Here is a 20637-nt window from a genome sequence, read left to right on the forward strand (position 1 = left end):
AAAACTATGTCGCGATCTATTATTTCGTATTGTATCGAATTGAAAAGGCGTCTCTCGCTCAGAGGTCTAGCGCAGATAAAAAGCAGCGTTCGTTTCTATACTCTCTGTATCTCTACTAGTCTGCTTGTCTGGTCTGATCCTGTCGCGTGTGATGCGTCCCCGCGCGCTATGTCGCTATCAGTGATGCCCTTTTATGAAACAGTGCCATCAGGTCCCACGGCGGTACTCGCGACACTTATGAATTTCAAACCCGAGCGTTTCAAAATATTAGTTATTTTTATTCGCACCTGTTGCATTGAATGCTCGTCTGCTTAAACCATTGTATAAATTGCTGTGGAACTGTCGAAGTTACGATAATGTGGAACAAATCAGAGTGGAACTGAACCCGCAGGGTCAAATTGTATCCACACAATTGTGGAACTGGGTCCCGAGTTAAATTAAACCCACACAACTGTGGAACTGGGTCCAGAGTCAAATTAACCCCACACAACTGTGGAACTTGGTCCAGAGTCAAATTAAACCCACACAACTGTGGAACTGGATTCAGAGTCAAATTAAACCCACACAACTGTGGAACTGGATTCAGAGTCAAATTAAACCCACACAACTGTGGAACTGGATTCAGAGTCAAATTAAACCCACACAACTGTGGAACTGATCCAGAGTCAAATTAAACCCACACAACTGTGGAACTGGATTCGGAATCAAATGGAATTTATGGTGCCAGATAAAAATCTTTAACACGCACAACTGTGGGCGATTCCACAATTTTGGATCTTAAGAGGGTCAAATCGAACCCGGTTAAGGTTAAAAAAAGGTCTTGAATTCCACAACAGTTTGGAACCGGATAAAAAAGCCAGAGATCAAACTGTGGAATCAATGACCAGAAAAAGGTCCAAAACCAGTTAAACCTAGTAGGCCTACACGTGTATCACCGGGCCGCCCCGACTGAATTAGGGTGACTCAGTCCTCCGTGACCCGTGCCTGCTGTTAGTAAGTACAGAATCGTGATTTTCGCAGAAATAATTTCGGCATATACGTTTTTTTTCTAGAACGGGCGGCGGTTTCGGCTTTGATGATTGTCACGATTCTCGGATATCATCAGTCAGTCAGAGTCCCGTGATTACAGCATCATTCAATCTATACAATTATACCTCGTAAACAGAAACGTGATCAGCGGCGTACGTCAGCTTAACTTAGACGTATTTTCGTGTTGTCAAAAATATTATCGAAAATAATTATTTCTCAAAACGGCGCGCAGGGTCGCGGGTATCGGGAACACACTGTACTGGATGGCACTGATTGGGGAGGCAGTTGGTACTTTCCAGTTCACGGGAAAATGACAGCAATCCGCTGGATGATTGCATATAGCCCCCCCCCCCGAAAAACTAGATGCACGTACAGTTCAGACATGATTGGGGCTGAATTAGTGATTTTGAGTGTGTAGACCTTTAATCGTTCAAACACTCGATAATCTGAACCCCAAAAAATTATAGGCCTTCGTTCTAGGGTTCAGAACACGCACACGGCGACGACTCTGATCCGCCGGCGGGGCGGCAGCACATTGCGGTAGTAATTTCATCGAATTATGAAATCTTAGGTATCTATCCATTTGATGGATTTTACATACCGGGTTCAACGACGGTACCCGCAGTTCACGATGTCGAAACCCGCGGGTTTATTTGGGCGACTCGTTGAGGGCCCCGCCGGGTCCGCCAGCCGGGCGGGCGCCACTAGGGCCTTGTCTCTTTGGCTTTTCCGCCTTTTAAGTTTATTTTTGTAGTAACCACTTTATTCTGTGTGCGGCATGGAGAAGGGGTTTACCAGACTGGTGAAGCCTTGGTGAGCTCGATGCTTGAGCATGTTGCCGCCGTGCGTTACGCTCTTGTCGCCCCTCAGCCTCATGACAGATCACACACCATCATGTGTCTCCACCTTCCCTAACTATCGCTCCTCCTAGTCTCAGGTAATTCCACTCTGTGCACATGGGTACTAGCTCAACATAAATACCACCAGTAATGATTCGACTGGTCGGAATCCCCAGAATTTTAAATAACCAGTTTATTTTAACATTTATTTTAAACAAATATATCATTTGAAGGTTAAAATAGAATATGTGAGCCAAAATTCACCCTAACTACAACCTTGATCTACCCTCCGGTAAAGTGGTTCGGTCTGCCGGTGTTTACATCTACGACACGTGCGGCCGGGAAACCCCTGTCTCTCCGAAACTAAATAGGTAGGTCGCTATAAAACCCTTTCATACGGCGAATGGACGTGTTACAGGCACCGGTATTGAGCCGTTGACGGGACTAGTGAAGCATATCTCCGGTTTGGGCTGGGTTAATCGGGTATATAACACCCGGCGCGCTCACTACCGGCCATGAAACCCGGTTAACTTCAGCGCAGTGGATCAACAAGACAAGGGAGTGACTGTGGGGAATCTTTTAGCCTGCTGACAGTTCACTCGTTGATATCGAGTCAGCAAAGAGAGAAATTATTTTGCAATCTCATAAATCGGTAGTAATAACTTTAGTGCGCTACCTAAAATGTCTTTTCAACCGTTTATGGTGAGTTGTTCGTTGGTTTATTTTCTCCATAATTTTAGGATTTCATTTTTTTGAATGGATGAAAAAAGGAGATATCGCCAAATTATGAAATTTGATTGAAAATATTTGGAATTCATTCATCTATGGTTATAAGGTGGGCCATTTTTAGTCCTGCTTAATTAGGTAGTTGCATTTGAACCAAATAGTATTTGGACTTGGAGAGAGGCTAAAATGACCCTAGAGGCCTACACAAATAGGCTGACCCATCAATTATTATAACTTAGAAAAGGAAACTGCCTTTTGGATTCTGCCTGTAGGGTTCAGTAAGTGCTCAGAAATTGATTGTACGCTAATCCATTAAATCCGCAGTGGATTAAAAGATAGGCGACCATGTGATCATTAATATGTTGGATGACTTAATCCAAATAACAACGTGCACTAATTAATTACTAATTGAATAAGACTCACGAATTAAGACTCAAAAATAGAGATGACTTCAGTTATGTGACGATTTATACTGAAGTAAATAGAATTTTGAACTAAAAAACGAGTAAACATTATCTCAGTGAGGTAACTAAGGTAACAAGTTTAATTGTAATATTACTGACTGCGATTGTTGTTGTATTTCAGCCACCGTACTCGGACAATGTTTGCGGTTACGGTATCAATTTGAATCCGTCGTCTCAAAACCCGTACGTAACCACGGCGACGACAGGTGTGACGGGAAACAACGCCGCGACGACCAACAATAACAACAACCAACAGCAGGATCTGTTGAAGAAAATAACCTCGTTACTGGACAACTCGTCGCTGGATCTCGCGTCGTCACGGCAACAACATTTACAACAACAGCAGACGATCTCGAGACCGCAGCCTCATTCTGACTTACACAAACTTACCGGTAAGAATCGAGGTCCCAGGACTCGTGTTCCAGACAAGAACCAGTTACTGAAAAGTTGTTTGAGTTAATCAGTGGATAATTAACATAGTAACAATTAGAACTGCATTGTAACTATGGTATCTATCAGGGTCTGCGGTTGCTCTAAAGTTGTTTAGAGCAACCGCAGCCCGATATGTTCTCATCACTGATTTATATCCGAAATCTGGTAAACATAAGACTTGGACCCATGGGCTGCAGTTGCTCAAATCTTGGTTAGAGTTAACCAGTGGATAGTTGACATAGTGAGTGACAACTAAAAGTACATGGTTACTATAGTAATTATCCGCCGGTTATCTTTAACCAACGGTTGAGCAACTGCAGCCCCTGCAGTTTGGGAGTTTTAGACCAAGCAGTATCTCAAAAGTTGTGTACAGTTAGCCAGTGGATAGTTGACATAGTGACAATTAGTCATTGTTCATTGTTACTATGATATTTATCCGCCGGTTATCTTTAACCGACTGGCCCCAGGATGTTCGCAATTTTAATATTGCGCTCCAGACTCTAGTATTCCGGACTTTGACCTGTTTTTCCAGGCTTTAGTGTTCCAAACTTCAATCTTGCGCTCCAGACTCAAATGAACTTTGACCCGGTGCTGCAGACTCTTATTCCAGATTTTGACCTGGCATTAAAGACTGATGCTCTGGACTTCTGATCCGGCCACAACAAAAATTAACGATTGTAATTTTCCCGTTCCAGATAAACTGCCTCCTGTGGCGGCCGCGATGATGACAAGTGGAGGAACTCCGCAACTCTGCCCGGACGTACAAAATCTGTTTAACAGCGCAACAATCGTCGGTAACCCTGGTTACCACATGATTGGCGGCATGTCGTATATACCGACAATACAGGATTTATCACAAGGTATGATTAACAGCCACTAGGTGTCGCCAGCTTCCCAGATGTACCCCGCTCACCAGTTGTCGCTACTTTTTAGCCACCAGGTGTCTCCACTGTTCTTTCCCTTCGTTAAAATGAAAAAAGATTGTTGCGAAAATTTTTCATTTTTTTGTTTTTTCTTAAATTCAGGAATTCGTGCTTTTAACACTTTGTACGCAGCTGGTGGCTCCGGTACGGCCGGTAACCTAGGCAACCTAGGACCGTTACAACAGACAAACACGAACCAGTCGCACGCGATGGCGCCGGGCGGCGGCGGAGGAGGCGGTATTAATCTCGCTGCTATGATACAACCGGCTCAGCATCAACAATCGCTAGGAGCCGATCTGATCAGTGGCGCCATCTCTAGTCAGGCGTTAGAAAACTACGAAACGCCCGTGAAATATCGACCAATCAGAGGAGCCGATCCTAACACATCTCACGGGTAAATATTCATCCAAACTCGATGATGTCATAGGGGGATTTATTGCTATTACACATCACCAAATCAATTTGATGAAGTCATAGTGGGGTTTATGTAGGCAGACATCTCTTCTGAAAATGTCTGTATCACTAAATAAGTTAAATGATTTTAAGAGGCAGCCATCTTGTCATAAGGGGGATTTTAAGAATCATTTGATGATGTCATAGGGGGATATTCGGTAACGGACATCTTTACATATCACCGAATCAATTTGATTATTATGAAGGTATCTCTCCTATTTGATGATGTCATAGGTGGATGATATAGAGGGTGTTTTTGATGATGTCATAGGTGGATGGTAAAGAGGGTGTCTGATGATGTCATAGGTAGATGGTATAGAGAGTATATGGAGTATGCGGGAAATTGCACCATTTTGCACATGGAATTTCAGAATTTTCTGGGCAAATTTTCTAACTGGGCCCCCTCCCCAAAACAGCCCTAGATCCGCCCCTTATAGGTGGATATTTGCTGATATGATGTATATGTTTTGTAGTGAGTATTCCCCGAATGCGTTGAGCAGTAGTACCCCGAGTGATCGCAGTATGACCAGCGGTTACAACAGCCCCGGTCCGGGCGGACGATTCATAACATCGCGATCTAATTCACCTTTCGACTCGTCAGACGCTAGTTACCTGTCGACGGATTCGTCGGGGCTCAGCGATTCCGGACTCTTAGAACTCATGGTCAGTGTCACATTTTAGAATTTATTTCTTATCGGATGCAAGCAGGGTTCTTACAAATCAGGGATAATTCAAGGAATTCTGATCCTTTTCTTGCAAAACCACTGTAATTAGATTTTGGGTATCTCATTTTTCTTGACGCAAAGAACCTCTTGTTAACGAACAGCCCCCAGTTAGGAAATCTTATAATTCAATCAGGGAATTTGACTGTTTTGGTGTCTTGTTGTTCCTGCTGGTGACGAGTGACACAAGGAACCACTTGGTAAGAAACAGCCCCCACTGTGGATATCTTATAATCTAATCAGGGAATTTAAATTGTTGGTGTCTTGTTGTTCTTGCTGGCAACAAGTGACACAATGAATCTCATGATTTAGAACAGCCCTCACTGAGGTTATCTTATAATTCAATAAGAGAATTTTTGATCGCTTGATTTGTAAGACAGCTGCAAAAGTCGATCCTATTAAACGTATTTCTATTTTACGATTTTATCTTTTTTCTCGTCGACAGAATAATTTGAATATAACGATGCCCGGGCAGACGATGGCCCACAACGCTTTAACTACAACCAGCGAAGTTTTAAAAACACTTATTCAAGGTCAGTCTTCGAAATCTTGCGAAATTAGAAAATTCTAATTTTACTTTTGTCCATTTACGTAAAGATTCTGCAACATTACGTAGAATTCCTGTAAACTGCGTTATTTTACTGATTTCAATCGTAATTTGTTTTCTCGTTTGTCAATAGGTGGCGATTTCAGCCAGTTTCCCGGACAGATGTCGGAACCGACTCAGAGTATCGCCGATCTGCTATCGACGCGGAATATCACGAATATCAATCAGTTATTCATGACTGATTCCGACCCGAGTTCAATAGAGAGAGCGGCGAAACTTTACCGGAACGCAGCGTGTAAGTTTGAGAAACTGAGGGGCGTGAGGGAGGGTGTTAGTCCTGCAGCCAGGGACCCTGCATCCCTTCGGCGTGTAAGTTTTTGAGAAACCGAGGGGCGAGAGGGAGGGTGTTAGTCCTGCAGCCAGGGACCCTGCATCCCTTCGGCGTGTAAGTTAAAATTCCGAGCGAGGAGAGGGAGGGTGTTAGTCTCTGCAGCCAGAGACCCTGCATCCAGCAGACTGAAGTTGTAATCAGACTGAAGTTAGTCGAGTAATTTCAAACCCTTCAAGTTTGCGAAACCAAGGGAGAGAGAATTTCGAGGGGGACGGAGGTTGTCTTTAATACGCATTAGGGACCCATGAAAATATATTTTCTAGAGTCAACAGATGCAGCCCTTTCCTAGCTTCGATTTCTGTCTTTTTTTTTTGTTGACAGTGTGTACGGACTGAAGTTAGTCGAGTAATTTCATACCCTTCTCTCTCTCTCTCTATATTTTGCAGCTATCTGCGAAGCTACTTGTACGTGGAGCGGTCAGCTGCCGCGTCGTGTTTACAAAAATCCGGTTTACTCGTGTAAAGTGTTCCTAGGTGGCGTTCCTTGGGATATAACGGAAGGTAAGTGCTCCACCGCGTGTTTCTCTTTGTTCAGAATTTAGAATCTTCTCTATCTATTTTCGAGACTTAGCAATGTATGGATTTGGAAGCCTTAAATTTCGTTTCATTTTTCATTAAAAAAACAAACGAATAGATATAAGATTATTACTTTCCTGTCATTTCCATGGTTTGTGGAGGAAAGTAAGTAAGAGAAAAAATGACAATTATTTACCATTATGTCAATACAAAAATGTGTACGATTTACAATACATTACAAAAGGGATTGATATATAATTTATACCATTTTTCACAAATTTTCCTAATTGGAAATTAAGAGTTTTTAGTGTATTTTTCGTAAGTTTATAAATGTGTTTAAATTTGGAAAGTTCAAAAAGAAAAAATAATTCATCCCCAAAAACATTGCATTGTCGAACACGTATGAGTGTATTGTAGCGCCATCTGGTGTGTGCCGTCGGTATCTCGAACGTTTTCGTCGTTTTTTACAGCCGGACTTCAAGCGTGTTTTAAACCGTTCGGTAACGTGAAGATCGAGTGGCCCGGTAAAGAGGGGAAACACCCGCGAGGCTACGTTTACGTTCTGTTCGACTCGGAGAAAGAAGTGAAAATGTTACTACAAGCTTGTACGCACGATTTCAGCAACGGCGGGGAATATTTCTTCAAAATATCCAGCCGTAAAATGAGATGCAAAGAGGTAAAACAAACACCGATTTATCTTAACTCACTGCCGATAATTGATACCCTAAGTGCTGGAGATGATTCGAAAAATTTTGAAAAACCAATTATAACTGATCAGGGGTCATTTATTTATTATGTATGCATTAGGGGGTTATTTATCTTTACTCACTGCTGTCTCATTGATAAGTGATAAGGAGTCATTCGTTTATAACAATGATAATGATAATGATAAGGCCATCCCATAATAATAAGATAGAAACCGATTTGTCTTACTGGTATTCAGTTCCAACTAATTAATACTGGAAAGGACTGCAGATGATTTGAAAATTTTGAAAAACCAATTATAACTGATCAGGGGCCGGTTGCGTAGTCATGGCTTAGTTACTCGATCTAACAACTGAAGACCAGTCTTAAGATTTAGGACTACTTTTGGACTTAAGTCACGACTGTGCAACTGGGCCGAGGGGTCATTCATTTATTACGCACGCATTAGGGGAGGGAGGAGGGGTGAGTGCAATTGCGTACTGTTATGCTTAATGTATATGAAAAAATGGTTGATTTGCGAACAGAGGGGTTTTTGAAAACGTGGCTCCTAGAATTGAGTTTAAACGTCACTACTTTCTTAGTTTTTGAAAACGTGGCTCCTAGAATTGAGTCTTAACATCACTACTCTCTTAGTTTTTGAAAATGTCTCATAGAATTGAGTCTAAACGTCACTACTCTCTTAGTTTTTGAAATTGGCTCATAGAATTGAGTCTAAACGTCACCACTCTCTTAGTTTTTTAAAACGTGGCTCCTAGAGTCTTAACGTCACTACTCTCTTAGTTTATGAAATTGTCTCATAAAATTGAGTCTAAACGTCACTACTCTCTTAGTTTATGAAAATGTCTCATAAAATTGAGTCTAAACGTCACTACTCTCTTAGTAAATGAAAATGTCTCATGGAATTGAGTCTAAACGTCACTATTCTCTTAGTTTCTTTTTAATGAGATTTACTTCATTCTTTCTGTAGGTGCAGGTGATAGCGTGGGTGATCTCCGACAGTAATTACGTGCGTCAGCCCGCTCAGCGTATGGACATGGTTAAAACCGTATTCGTCGGGGCGTTGCACGGAATGATGAACGCCGAGGCGCTCGCGAACATCATGAACGACCTGTTCGAGAACGTCGTCTACGCGGGCATCGACACCGATAAACATAAATATCCGATCGGCTCCGGTCGAGTGACCTTCAGCTCACAGAAGAGCTACACGAAAGCGGTTACCGCGGCGTTCGTCGAAATCAAAACAACCAAATTCATCAAGAAGGTAAAAAAAAATTTATTGCCGATTTTTTTCAACCCTTCATTTTTCAGTTCAGCGTACCTGTGCTCTGTACCTGTAGTCGGGTAGGGTGGCGCCACTGACCTGGAAAACCTGGAAAACTGGCGTAATCAGTGAAAACTTACGAGAATTTAACAGATTTTACCAAAAACCTGCAAAATACAGAGATACAGAGAATTCGGATGATGCTATTGACCTGTCTTAAGATTTGACTCCAAATCCAATTACCAACTATGTAATCTTATGAAATACCAGAGAAAACTCGGGGAATTGTTAATGGGTGGAAAATTAGAAATGAGCCGATTTTTAGAGCCAAACTTCAACCAATTACTGCAACTGTTTGATTTCATTAGCGTGAATGTATTTTGTGTATATTTCAGGTTCAGATCGACCCGTATTTAGAGGAAGCTATCTGCAGTTCATGTAACCACACGACTGGACCGTATTTCTGTCGAGACCCGCAATGTTTCCGATACTATTGTCGCTCGTGTTGGCAATGGCAACACGCAGTCGATACGATGAAATATCACAAACCGCTGATGAGAAATAGTAAAAATACGCTACCTAGGTACATCTCACTAACAACGCCGCCGCCACCTAGTGGTGGAAACATTAACTACATCGGACAGTACATAGACGACATCCTTCTCGCTAACCCCATCTAGTGGTGTCCCCTCTCACCAACCCAACTATCACTATCACTATCATATCCTCCCTAGTGGTGACCCTTCTCACTAACCCCACCAATTGGTTCTCCTCATAAACTTTGACACCTCTCTTACCCCCCCCTAGTGGTGTCCCTCCTCACTAACCCCAATTAGTGTATTCCCGGTGAACTAGATAGAGCAGTTCATAGATGGCGTATCAATACAACAACTTGACCCCTCAGTTCCGCAGACTTCTCACTAACGCCACCTAGCCAGTACCTCGTGCTAAATTCTCATTTCAGATACACTATGGATTTGACGTCGTAAACTCTTGTTGCCGGTGATAGAATAATGTATCGATGCTTTAGTCTGTGAAGTATTGACATAGCGTGTGCCGAACGTGTGCGGCGGACGTGTGCGCGTATATGTGCCGATTTTTGTTTATTTTGCTATTTTTCGAAGGGTTTTTAATTCCCTTATTTTCGTCGTTTTTCGCGCGCATTCGATAAAACTCGAAAAAAAACGTTTCGCGATGAAAAAACGCTTCATCGCTCGTCGATCTCTCCGGCGCGTTCATAGGTGGCGCTTGTTCACACGACGAGAAATAGGAGTTCACTTTCGTCGCGTGGATCGTAAAAACTGCGCGAATATTTAAGGAGTGTGCTAGCCTTAAATTGGGTGAAATTTTCTGTAAGACTTTATTTATCCGTTTAAAGTGAATATGATTTGATTTGATTTACTTATTTATTTGTGGATGATGAAAGTTATTTTCTCTGTGTTCAGTATTTTGTACATATCATAATGGCGTGCGTGTGATGATGAGGGTTCGGGGGACGGGGAACAGAGAAAATGCTGCCATTTTTCTTTCATCCTGTTTTTTGTGATTCGAATGAGTGAATGAGATATTTGTAAAAATGTCAACATAGAGAGTAAAATAGCGACGGTGATTTACTCCCGGAGTAAGTCATCTGATATAACGATGTGATATATACCGGATAGAAACTGCTGATGCTGCTGTTGTTTGCTGTAGGCTTAAGTTTATCCGAAATGCTCCCTTTGAGTGAGCGCGCGCGCTTGTGTGTCGCGAGTACCCCGATACTTCTTTCAACTTAGAATCAGAGGAGGGTACTCATTTCTCTATACTTAGAATGAGTAACTATGAAATGTTGTTAGTGAAATCACTTTAATTAGAAGAAACTATCGATAATGAAAAACTGTGATAATGTTACTCGCTTATAGAAAATACTTGCATTTGATTACTATTATTATTATTATTACTATTTTATTGATTCTAATTAGTTAATTAAATCTCTCTAATTGTGCTGCATTTGCAAAAATCTGGTCGCATTTATAAATATAAACATGTATCTATGAATTTAATTGTTTAATGGGTGAGGAAGAAATGCGCGTTAAATGTATATTTAAAAAAAAGTATTTAATTAAATTTTTCGTCTGGATCTGCTCTCTTAGAATAACTTAAACTACGATTATCTTAACAACGAGTTTTGGATTAATCCGCATTTAAACTACTAATCATCGGCATTTACTGATTTTCAATGCAAATAATTATCAAGAATTTAAACCTGTTGTTTAGTGATATAACGTTAATTAAAGGTGTCTTAGAATTAAACCCGGTCTGCGACGAGCTTTTTAAAACGTCTTACTAATACCTTTTTCGAGCGTAGATTATCTCTCTTATCGGCAGGAATATCAATTCTGATCAATTATATTGAGAAAATCTCCTAAAAATTCTGGGGTTGCAGTTGCTGAAAGTTTAACCAGCGGATAGTCAATATAGTGACAATTAAAAGTTCATTGTTACTATGGTACTTATCCGCCGATTATCTTAAACAATCTACTCAGCAACTTCAGTCCCAGGATGAATAACAAGTATTTCTTATTCACTGCTGACCGAAATCAATCAAAGTATTAATTAGTTATTAATGCTGACTTGAAATAGATTTAAATGACTATCAAATACCAATCTTAACCGGTTCTTAACTAACCTAAACTTAAATTTGTTGCGATATTATCAATTAACGTCTTAATTTAGTTTAATCGAGGAAAGCGAGTTGCTTTGAATTACTTTGTGTTGTTTAATTAATTGATATTGATATTAGAATATAATCTTAATAATTGATATTCAATCATATCGAATTTTTTCCATTATCATTTTCTAACTGAAAGTGTATTTGCTCTAAGTATCCGACTTCGAAACGGAAAAGCGATAAAAAATATCTTTTAAAAAATATCAAAATCGTTGCTTTAAAACAAACAAAAAAAATTATGATATCATTGACCAAAATTGCATTTTTTTTTTGAAGTGGTAAAGGTTTAGATATTTTTTTTCTGACTGATGTATTTAATTCTTTGATAATGTAAACACTGAGGTGTGCTCTAAAGGTGAAAACGTCTTGAACGCAGGAATTGGTATCGAAATTCTTTTCTAAGACGCGATAAGAAGTCCAATCTTTTCTCCGCGATCGGTCGAGAAAGAATTTTATCCGACATATCAACGTTAAATCCTCGAATATTTTAGCGGGTGATTTCTCTCTCCGGGCTAAATCTGCCCTTAGCGACGTTTTCATTTCCTTCTTATTGTTGTTATTAGTTTCCAAACAGTCGGTTAGACTTGATTACAATAAATGGTTTAGTAATTTCTCTTTTAAAACTGTGAAAAAATACGATTAATAGAATTCTAAAAGCTTTTTTAATAACGCAGAAAGTGAGAATGAACCCAAATTTAAACCGCTGTATCGGGTTCAACAGTTCTAGGCTAAGATCGACTCCGTCCTGAAGTCGAATCTTAACCCGAAAACTTTTCGAAACCGACATCAGCTTTTTAGGAATAGAACGAAAGCATGTTATATCAAAAACTCTTAATTAATGACTTTTTTACCTCGAAAAATGTACTTAGTAAAAAGAAAGCTTTTATCCGTTCGTCTTTAGATTTAATTAAATTCCCGATGTTTTCCGTTTTAGAATGCATGAAATCAAAACTTTTACCCCCTAAATCCGGTTTTTAAAAGTGCGATTCGCTTTCGGAGAAAAGATTGGAAATGTATTATTCGATTATGGCAAAAAATTGTTTTTTTTTCGGTGAAATTTTGGTTACGGTTATATTCTATTCCTCGGTGCGTAGCTGATGTAGTTACGGTCACAACATGGCTGTGACTTCAATGAAAACTTCAACCTTTTTCATTCTTCGTTTTTTTTTCTCGAATTTGGGGTTCCATTTCGGTCCATTTTGTTGACAATGTCCATTTGTTGTTCGTTTTTATATAAGAACATTTAACCCATATATAATGTATACTTTGTTCGCCCATTTTATTTACTTTTTTTTCAAAATGGCCACCAGGCAGTCTTTCAGTTTTTTCTGCTCATTGTATATCGGAATGACGAAAGTGCTTAGAATTACATGTACCATAGATTATTAGCTCAGTCCACTGCAAAATGAGCGTTATAAAAAAATGTTGTCGATGACATAAGAAAATGTGCTAATTTTAGATTTTCTACTTAACTATTTAATTATAACTACTAATATTATTATCATTACTAAAACTAAAAGTTAACTGTGATCAATTTGTACAACGTACCAATGAACAATCGATAGCAACGCCCCCTATATTGTGATATCCGACTACGTAGGGGGTCGACGCTACTATGATGTATGATATAAGAGAGTTTGTTTGTTTATTATGTTTTTGGTTTTCTTTATAACGATACAAGATATAATGGTGTTTATGCATTGTTTGTTTTTGTGGTGGTGCGTGTCTCTCTTGTTTAGAGCAACGGTGAAAAAAAATGAAATATATTAAAATGCTTTTCTGTTAGTTATTGGATAAAAAAAAATGTGTTTCCTTTATATTTTTTCTCTATTTTGGACTGAATTCTGTTGGATCGACTGGGAACAAAAACGGCGTTGTCTTGCTCAAATTTCTATTTGAAATGCTCCATCTCTTAGTCATTGTCAGTATCGCTGTAAACCTGGAAAATCTGGGATTCGAACTTGATTTAATTTAAAGATGCTGATGAAAAGAAGGATTCGAACCTATGGTCCGTGCCGCCTCAACACGCTCGCTAAACTGCTCAAAGTTTGAATCCCACAATTGCGAGATGTAATCAACGGTTCTTTCAATCTTATCGCGTCAAAGGTTTTGTGCAGTTTAAGTAACACGATTGAACCGGAACCAGCCATGCGGCATCGGACCAATTTCGACCAATTCATGCGACCTTTTTCGGATTGAAAGAAGGCCCCCAAAAATTCAAACTATATTTTGAAAGTCGAAGAATGTTTTCTTTAAGCGGAATTAATTCATATTTCGTGATTAATAAATTGATTCGCTGAATAAAAATTCTCGTAACTTGCTCTACCCCCGAAAATCTCCGAGAGTCCCAACAAAAAGACTTTTTGTGACTTTTTCAAACTTTCTAAAAATCATATCTATAAAATGGAACCTATATCCGGGTGTATTAAAGCGGATGGTATGTTTAAAACATCGAAAAAATTTCGTACCGAAGTGTGCAAATTTACGTAAGTTTGAAATCCCTACCCGGCCCGCCGGATGTAAATTCAATTAAACTTTATTGCACAGAGTGACAAAAATATGGGCAATGACTAAAAAAGTTTTAGTTCTATGGCGATATAAGGTACGGGTCGTTTAAAGTATTCTTTACATAATTTCATCGAAATTCAGACAGAAAATATGATGAAATAACTCGAGAACTAAAACGCGGAATAAAGTCCGCGACCGTTATTTATCTACGTAATCGCATCGTCACCGATTTTGGAAGATGGGGATGTTCGAGTTTGATTTTCTGGACGACGTGCGTCGTATGAACAAACGACAGGTAAATAAATCGTTAAAATCCATCGTCACGTTTCATTCGAGACCGAATTTAGTAAAATCGGTGCCGAATTCGTTGAGTAATCGGCAAACATTTGCCGCAATCTGAGATCGGAAAGTAGTCTGTAAAAATAGCGTTCGTTCTCTAGTCTAATCTCTCGCTATGTTGGTTCCACAATATGTTTCCCCACATCTCTCCAGTTCCTCCACATGTGGATGAGCTCAGTTCCACACGGGCGTGTAGACAATAATTGCTGTTGAGATTGAATGGTGAGGGAGATGAGTGGATGGTTTAGTCGTAGAACATCCTTGCTTGCCAGGGTTTGTTTGGTTACTGCCAAAGAAGAGGTAGAGTTCAGAGGTTGATCATGGAGAGGCTGAGATAGAAGGGAAGGGGAGAGAGAGGGGGATGAAGGGAGGGAGAGGGGGATGAAGGGATGAATGGAGAGGCTGAGTTAGAAGGGGAGAGAGAGGGAGAGGGAGAGGCTGAGATAGAAGGGGGAGAGAGAGAGGGAGAGGGAGAGGCTGAGATAGAAGGGGGAGAGAGGGAGAGGGAGAGGCTGAGATAGAAGGGGGAGAGAGGGAGAGGGAGAGGCTGAGATAGAAGGGGGAGAGAGAGAGGGAGAGGGAGAGGCTGAGATAGAAGGGGGAGAGAGGGAGAGGGAGAGGCTGAGATAGAAGGGGAGAGAGGGAGAGGGAGAGGCTGAGATAGAAGGGGGAGAGAGGGAGAGGGAGAGGCTGAGATAGAAGGGGGAGAGAGAGAGGGAGAGGGAGAGGCTGAGATAGAAGGGGAGAGAGGGAGAGGCTGAGATAGAAGCGGGAGAGAGGGAGAGGGAGAGGCTGAGATAGAAGGGGGAGAGAGAGAGAGGGAGAGGGAGAGGCTGAGATAGAAGGGGAGAGAGAGAGAGGGAGAGGGAGAGGCTGAGATAGAAGGGGGAGAGAGAGAGGGAGAGGGAGAGGCTGAGATAGAAGGGGGAGAGAGGGAGAGGGAGAGGCTGAGATAGAAGGGGAGAGAGGGAGAGGGAGAGGCTGAGATAGAAGGGGGAGAGAGGGAGAGGGAGAGGCTGAGATAGAAGGGGGAGAGAGGGAGAGGGAGAGGCTGAGATAGAAGGGGAGAGAGGGAGAGGGAGAGGCTGAGATAGAAGGGGAGAGAGGGAGAGGGAGAGGCTGAGATAGAAGGGGAGAGAGGGAGAGGGAGAGGCTGAGATAGAAGGGGGAGAGAGGGAGAGGGAGAGGCTGAGATAGAAGGGGAGAGAGGGAGAGGGAGAGGCTGAGATAGAAGGGGAGAGAGAGAGGGAGAGAGGGAGAGGCTGAGATAGAAGGGGAGAGAGAGGGAGAGGGAGAGGCTGAGATAGAAGGGGAGAGAGGGAGAGGGAGAGGGAGAGGCTGAGATAGAAGGGGGAGAGAGGGAGAGGGAGAGGCTGAGATAGAAGGGGGAGAGAGGGAGAGGGAGAGGGAGAGGCTGAGATAGAAGGGGGAGAGAGAGAGGGAGAGGGAGAGGCTGAGATAGAAGGGGGAGAGAGGGAGAGGGAGAGGCTGAGATAGAAGGGGAGAGAGGGAGAGGGAGAGGGAGAGGCTGAGATAGAAGGGGGAGAGAGGGAGAGGGAGAGGCTGAGATAGAAGGGGGAGAGAGAGAGAGGGAGAGGGAGAGGCTGAGATAGAAGGGGGAGAGAGAGAGGGAGAGGGAGAGGCTGAGATAGAAGGGGGAGAGAGGGAGAGGGAGAGGCTGAGATAGAAGGGGAGAGAGAGAGAGGGAGAGGGAGAGGCTGAGATAGAAGGGGGAGAGAGAGAGGGAGAGGGAGAGGCTGAGATAGAAGGGGAGAGAGGGAGAGGGAGAGGGAGAGGCTGAGATAGAAGGGGGAGAGAGGGAGAGGGAGAGGCTGAGATAGAAGGGGAGAGAGGGAGAGGGAGAGGGAGAGGCTGAGATAGAAGGGGGAGAGAGAGGGGGAGAGGGAGAGGCTTAGATAGAAGGGGGAGAGAGAGAGGGAGAGGGAGAGGCTGAGATAGAAGGGGGAGAGAGAGAGGGAGAGGGAGAGGCTGAGATAGAAGGGGGAGAGAGGGAGAGGGAGAGGCTGAGATAGAAGGGGGAGAGAGGGAGAGGGAGAGGCTGAGATAGAAGGGGGAGAGAGAGAGGGAGAGGGAGAGGCTGAGATAGAAGGGGAGAGAGAGAGGGAGAGGGAGAGGCTGAGATAGAAGGGGAGAGAGAGAGAGGGAGAGGCTGAGATAGAAGGGGAGAGAGAGAGAGGGAGAGGCTGAGATAGAAGGGGAGAGAGAGAGAGGGAGGGGGAGAGGGAGAGGCTGAGATAGAAGGGGGAGAGAGAGAGGGAGAGGGAGAGGCTGAGATAGAAGGGGGAGAGAGAGAGGGAGAGGGAGAGGCTGAGATAGAAGGGGAGAGAGTTTTGAAGATGGAGAAGCCCGATGATGAAAGCATTCACTATATTACCGATTACCCTATTAACTACTATGTTTCAGCCCAAAAGTTAGGATTTAGTAGTTCGCAAGAACGGTAAAACCTTGGCTAAAATAAAACAGGATATCTGTGGCAAGTCTCGATGCCATCGGGTCCAAATCCCTGCGAAATATTTTTGGAAACCTGTCGTTCTATGATGCACTGAATTCTATCCTGAGTCAACAATGCTTTAACTCTGAATATCTATTACACGCTTACGCTGTATAAGTTTGATGTTATTGATTAATGTTATATGGTTTAATTTTTTTTGTAATTACAGCTGTATTATCAGGTACTCAACTTCGGGATGATCGTCTCCTCGGCGCTGATGATATGGAAGGGTTTAATGGTCGTCACCGGTAGCGAGAGTCCCATTGTTGTCGTACTCAGGTAACGTCAGAGTCCGATTTCTACTTTTCGTGATTTTTTGATCGGTCATAAAATGTGCGTTTTTTTTTTTTAAACGATATTCCTGTACAGTGGATCGATGGAACCTGCATTTCACCGTGGCGATCTGTTATTGTTGACGAATTACGAAGAAGAACCGATCAGAGTCGGCGATATAGTCGTATTTAAAGTTGAAGGTCGCGATATACCGATTGTACACAGGGTACTGAAAGTACACGAAAAGTAAGTTTATTTAAAACTTGCGTCTATTTGAACTTTGGTTGAGAGGACGTTGTGCGAACATTGTCAAAAAGGGGTCGAAAGAAATTGACTCGATAATTTGAATGTGTAGCGCTATGTTACCATGCCTACATACCTATGAAAAATGGTAGACATATATGGAAAAAACATTGTTAAACTTGATTTATCTAAGAGAATGTCGTCTCGGTCGTTTCTCTGAAGACCTTTTTGACACTGATTCCATAAAGCGTAGAATGGATCAAAAATCGATGTTTTAGTTGATTATCCATTCAGCTGGTTATCCATTCTGGTCCTATTGATAGCTATGTCAGATGTACCACTAAAACTGACTGAGCTAGGCCACCTGATGTCTTTTTAAGCAAAGTTGAAATAGACATTTTAGCTAAACAGAATGCGCTGTACAATCAGTTCTCTGAACCATGCACCTCCTTCAGATAATCAGATATTAGATTTTCCATGTATGCCGATTAAATTGCTCTGGTGCTTTCTAAAGTAAAAAATTGTAGTTCATTTTCATAGGTCAAATTTTGATATCCTGTTGTTTTTTTTTTCTAATGAATTTGCAGAGAAAATGGAGAAGTGAAATTTTTAACAAAAGGTGATAACAATTCAGTGGACGACCGAGGTTTATACGCTCCCGGACAGCTGTGGTTACGGAAAAAAGACGTCGTAGGCAGAGCTCGAGGGTACGCATTTTAGTCTTATCTCTTGCTTTACGTTTTTGTTGTTCAGATCTTGGGGTTTCCCGGACTTAGTAAGAAAAATCAGGGAATTTGGATTTTTGGTGTCTTGTTGTTCTTGCTGGTGACCAGTGACAAAGGAACCTCTTGATAATAAACAGCCTCCATTGGTTTAAGTGAGGACAAGAAGAACCTCTTGTCCTCACTGAGGTTTTCCTGTAATTTAATCAGGGAATTTGAATTTTTGGTGTCTTGTTGTTCTTGCTGGTGACGAGTGACACAAGTAATCTCTTGATAAGAAACAGCCCCAAATGAGGATCTCATTCTTAGGTCAATCAGGGAATTTTGGATTCGCTGATCTGTGTGAACCCGGTTGTGAATGAGCACAGATAACTTGACCAATTTTACTTGAACTCATGAAACTGGATCCAGATTTTAATTGTTTATTTCTGTGTTTTATTTTCCCTGCAGGTTTTTACCGTACGTTGGAATTATAACGATATTGATGAACGATTATCCAAAATTTAAGGTACGAATATTTTCGAAATGTCATGACTATGCAACCGGCCCCTGGGTCCTTCCTATTTTGATTCTTTTCACTGAAATAAATGAAATTAATTGATTTATCTATTTATTTCAGTATGCTATACTAGCACTGCTGGGAGTGTTCGTTCTAATACACCGTGAATAGTTCATAGTCAAATAGTAGTACATCGTCATCATCAACTACACCGTACGGTGCTGCCGTCTTGTGTCTGAATGCGGAATCAGTCGATAAACGCACTGATCGGTGCTGCCGCCTGGTGTATGAATGCGTTAAACTCAAGTCATTCTTCATTTTATATTTTTGAAACAATTCCACGATTCATCATATGTGTTCATATAACAACAACAAAACAACTCAAATCAATCAATAGTACGATATATCAAAAAGGGTTCAGGGGGTTTTTGCGAAATGATAATTTTATTTTGTTTATCGAATCAGGCGTTGAAAGGTTTTGATTCGTAGTTAAACTGCACACGAAATATTGCGTTCTATAAAAGAAAATTCTTATCGTTGATTTCAATTCATCTTCCATCTTGATTTATTTATTTTTGCTAATAAATCTTTGTAAGAAGTTGCTTTCTAAAACGAATCGCAGCTTTGATTCTGTAAAAGTCTTTTGTCTATCTCGATATTTGAGTTTGGGTTAAGTTAATTGTATCTGTTGCTTAGATTATAGTTGAACTGGGATAAGCTGTCTTTTGATAACTAGTCAGATAACTGAAATAATCTCTATTTTGAGAGTCAATTAGTATTTCCGATTCAAATTACGTGTTGTCATTTGGATAAGTCGTCACATTACTGAAGTCATCTCTATTCTCGAGTCAAAATTCAATCTTCTTAAGTCTTTGATCCTTTCAGGGCTGACTAATTGATACCCTATAGTGCGGGAGATAATTTGACAATTTACAAAAATTCCACTAATGTGTTGAATAACGGGAATAGCACTATAGTGTGTCTACACCGCGGTGCAGTGTATCATTAGTTACTAGTATTTCACAATGTTTGACAGGTGCTGCCATTTTTCAAAAGCTGAGAGATGATTACTTATTACATCAATACACCGCATTGCAGTGTAAAGCAAAGTCTATCACTGATTTATACACCGCACTGCGGTGTAGACGCATTGAAAGGGTTATTGCTGAATATTTAATCGTAGATTCACTCCAGATGCTAAAAAGATAATCAATTTTTTTAGGGACCTTCCTGTTCTTAATTCCTAAACCTGCCTAAACACCCGATCATTAGGATTCAAGTCATCAGATGTTACAACTGTGACCACTTAACTGGTCTCAAATATTCTCTATACTTTCTTTGTGTTCAATCTCATCTCAAACATGAAATTTGATTACTGCTTGCCTGTCTAGAAATAACATAGTACTTATTACGAATCTGAAGAATCATGTGTTTGTTGTCGGAATCAAAATAGGAAGTAATTTCTTAATATTTCCGTAGTAAAAATAGAGGAGTGAAAATTGATTTTGTATTTTATTTGTGGTGTATTGTATTTCAATATTGATATTTATGGTGTAATAATTCATTGAAGCTTGTGTGCGTGCGTGCGTGTCTGTGCGTGTGCGTGTGTGCCGGGAAATCCGTCATTGATTAAGAAGTGTTTGTAAACGGTTTTAATTGTAATAAATATTCCGGGTTACTATGGTTATGTAAATTGACTTTTCTTTTGAAATTTGTTTTCCGGTCCAGTTGACTAAAAATCGATTTCAACGTGAGCAGGTGAATTAAGGAAGGACTTAGATTTTTAAGAGTCAGGAAATCTGACCCTGAGTCTGAGAGTCCAGT

The 20637-nt window shown here is 41.2% G+C and overlaps 2 protein-coding genes across 3 annotated transcripts; both read left to right on the forward strand.

Annotated features, from left to right (window-relative positions):
- Positions 1-2289: 2289 nt before the first annotated feature.
- On the forward strand, positions 2290-10914 carry LOC141913956 (uncharacterized). Of its 2 annotated transcripts, XM_074805187.1 has the most exons (12): positions 2290-2570; positions 3180-3450; positions 4186-4350; positions 4516-4807; positions 5340-5529; positions 6034-6121; positions 6269-6430; positions 6913-7026; positions 7512-7717; positions 8714-9007; positions 9403-9590; positions 9972-10914. In XM_074805187.1, exons 1-12 carry the CDS (start codon positions 2550-2552, stop codon positions 9994-9996), a joined length of 2016 nt encoding a protein of 671 aa, XP_074661288.1. In that variant the 5' UTR covers positions 2290-2549; the 3' UTR covers positions 9997-10914. The 2 variants fall into 2 exon arrangements, with proteins under 2 accessions (XP_074661288.1, XP_074661287.1); XM_074805186.1 differs by lacking the exon at positions 9972-10914 and having other exon boundaries at positions 9403-9761.
- Positions 10915-14428: 3514 nt separating this feature from the next.
- On the forward strand, positions 14429-20506 carry LOC141913881 (signal peptidase complex catalytic subunit SEC11A). Its single transcript, XM_074805053.1, has 6 exons — positions 14429-14520; positions 17246-17355; positions 17446-17595; positions 18180-18299; positions 18765-18822; positions 18934-20506. The coding sequence occupies exons 1-6, from the start codon at positions 14464-14466 to the stop codon at positions 18982-18984; spliced, it is 546 nt and encodes a 181-aa protein (XP_074661154.1). The 5' UTR covers positions 14429-14463; the 3' UTR covers positions 18985-20506.
- The last annotated feature ends 131 nt before the right edge of the window (positions 20507-20637 follow it).

This window comes from Tubulanus polymorphus, chromosome 12 (genome assembly GCF_964204645.1).
Source record: "Tubulanus polymorphus chromosome 12, tnTubPoly1.2, whole genome shotgun sequence".
Classification (NCBI taxonomy): domain Eukaryota; kingdom Metazoa; phylum Nemertea; class Palaeonemertea; order Tubulaniformes; family Tubulanidae; genus Tubulanus; species Tubulanus polymorphus.

Excerpts from the sequence above, each read along its gene's own strand:
- LOC141913956 (XM_074805186.1), top strand. The coding sequence starts at position 2,550 with ATGTCTTTTCAACCGTTTATG. Across the intron at positions 4,351-4,515 it reads AATACAGGATTTATCACAAG|GAATTCGTGCTTTTAACACT; the intron begins GTATGATTAACA and ends TCTTAAATTCAG. Across the intron at positions 7,027-7,511 it reads TCCTTGGGATATAACGGAAG|CCGGACTTCAAGCGTGTTTT; the intron begins GTAAGTGCTCCA and ends CGTTTTTTACAG.
- LOC141913881 (XM_074805053.1), top strand. The coding sequence starts at position 14,464 with ATGGGGATGTTCGAGTTTGATTTTCTGGACGACGTGCGTCGTATGAAC. Across the intron at positions 17,356-17,445 it reads CCCATTGTTGTCGTACTCAG|TGGATCGATGGAACCTGCAT; the intron begins GTAACGTCAGAG and ends ATTCCTGTACAG. Across the intron at positions 18,300-18,764 it reads GTCGTAGGCAGAGCTCGAGG|GTTTTTACCGTACGTTGGAA; the intron begins GTACGCATTTTA and ends TTTTCCCTGCAG.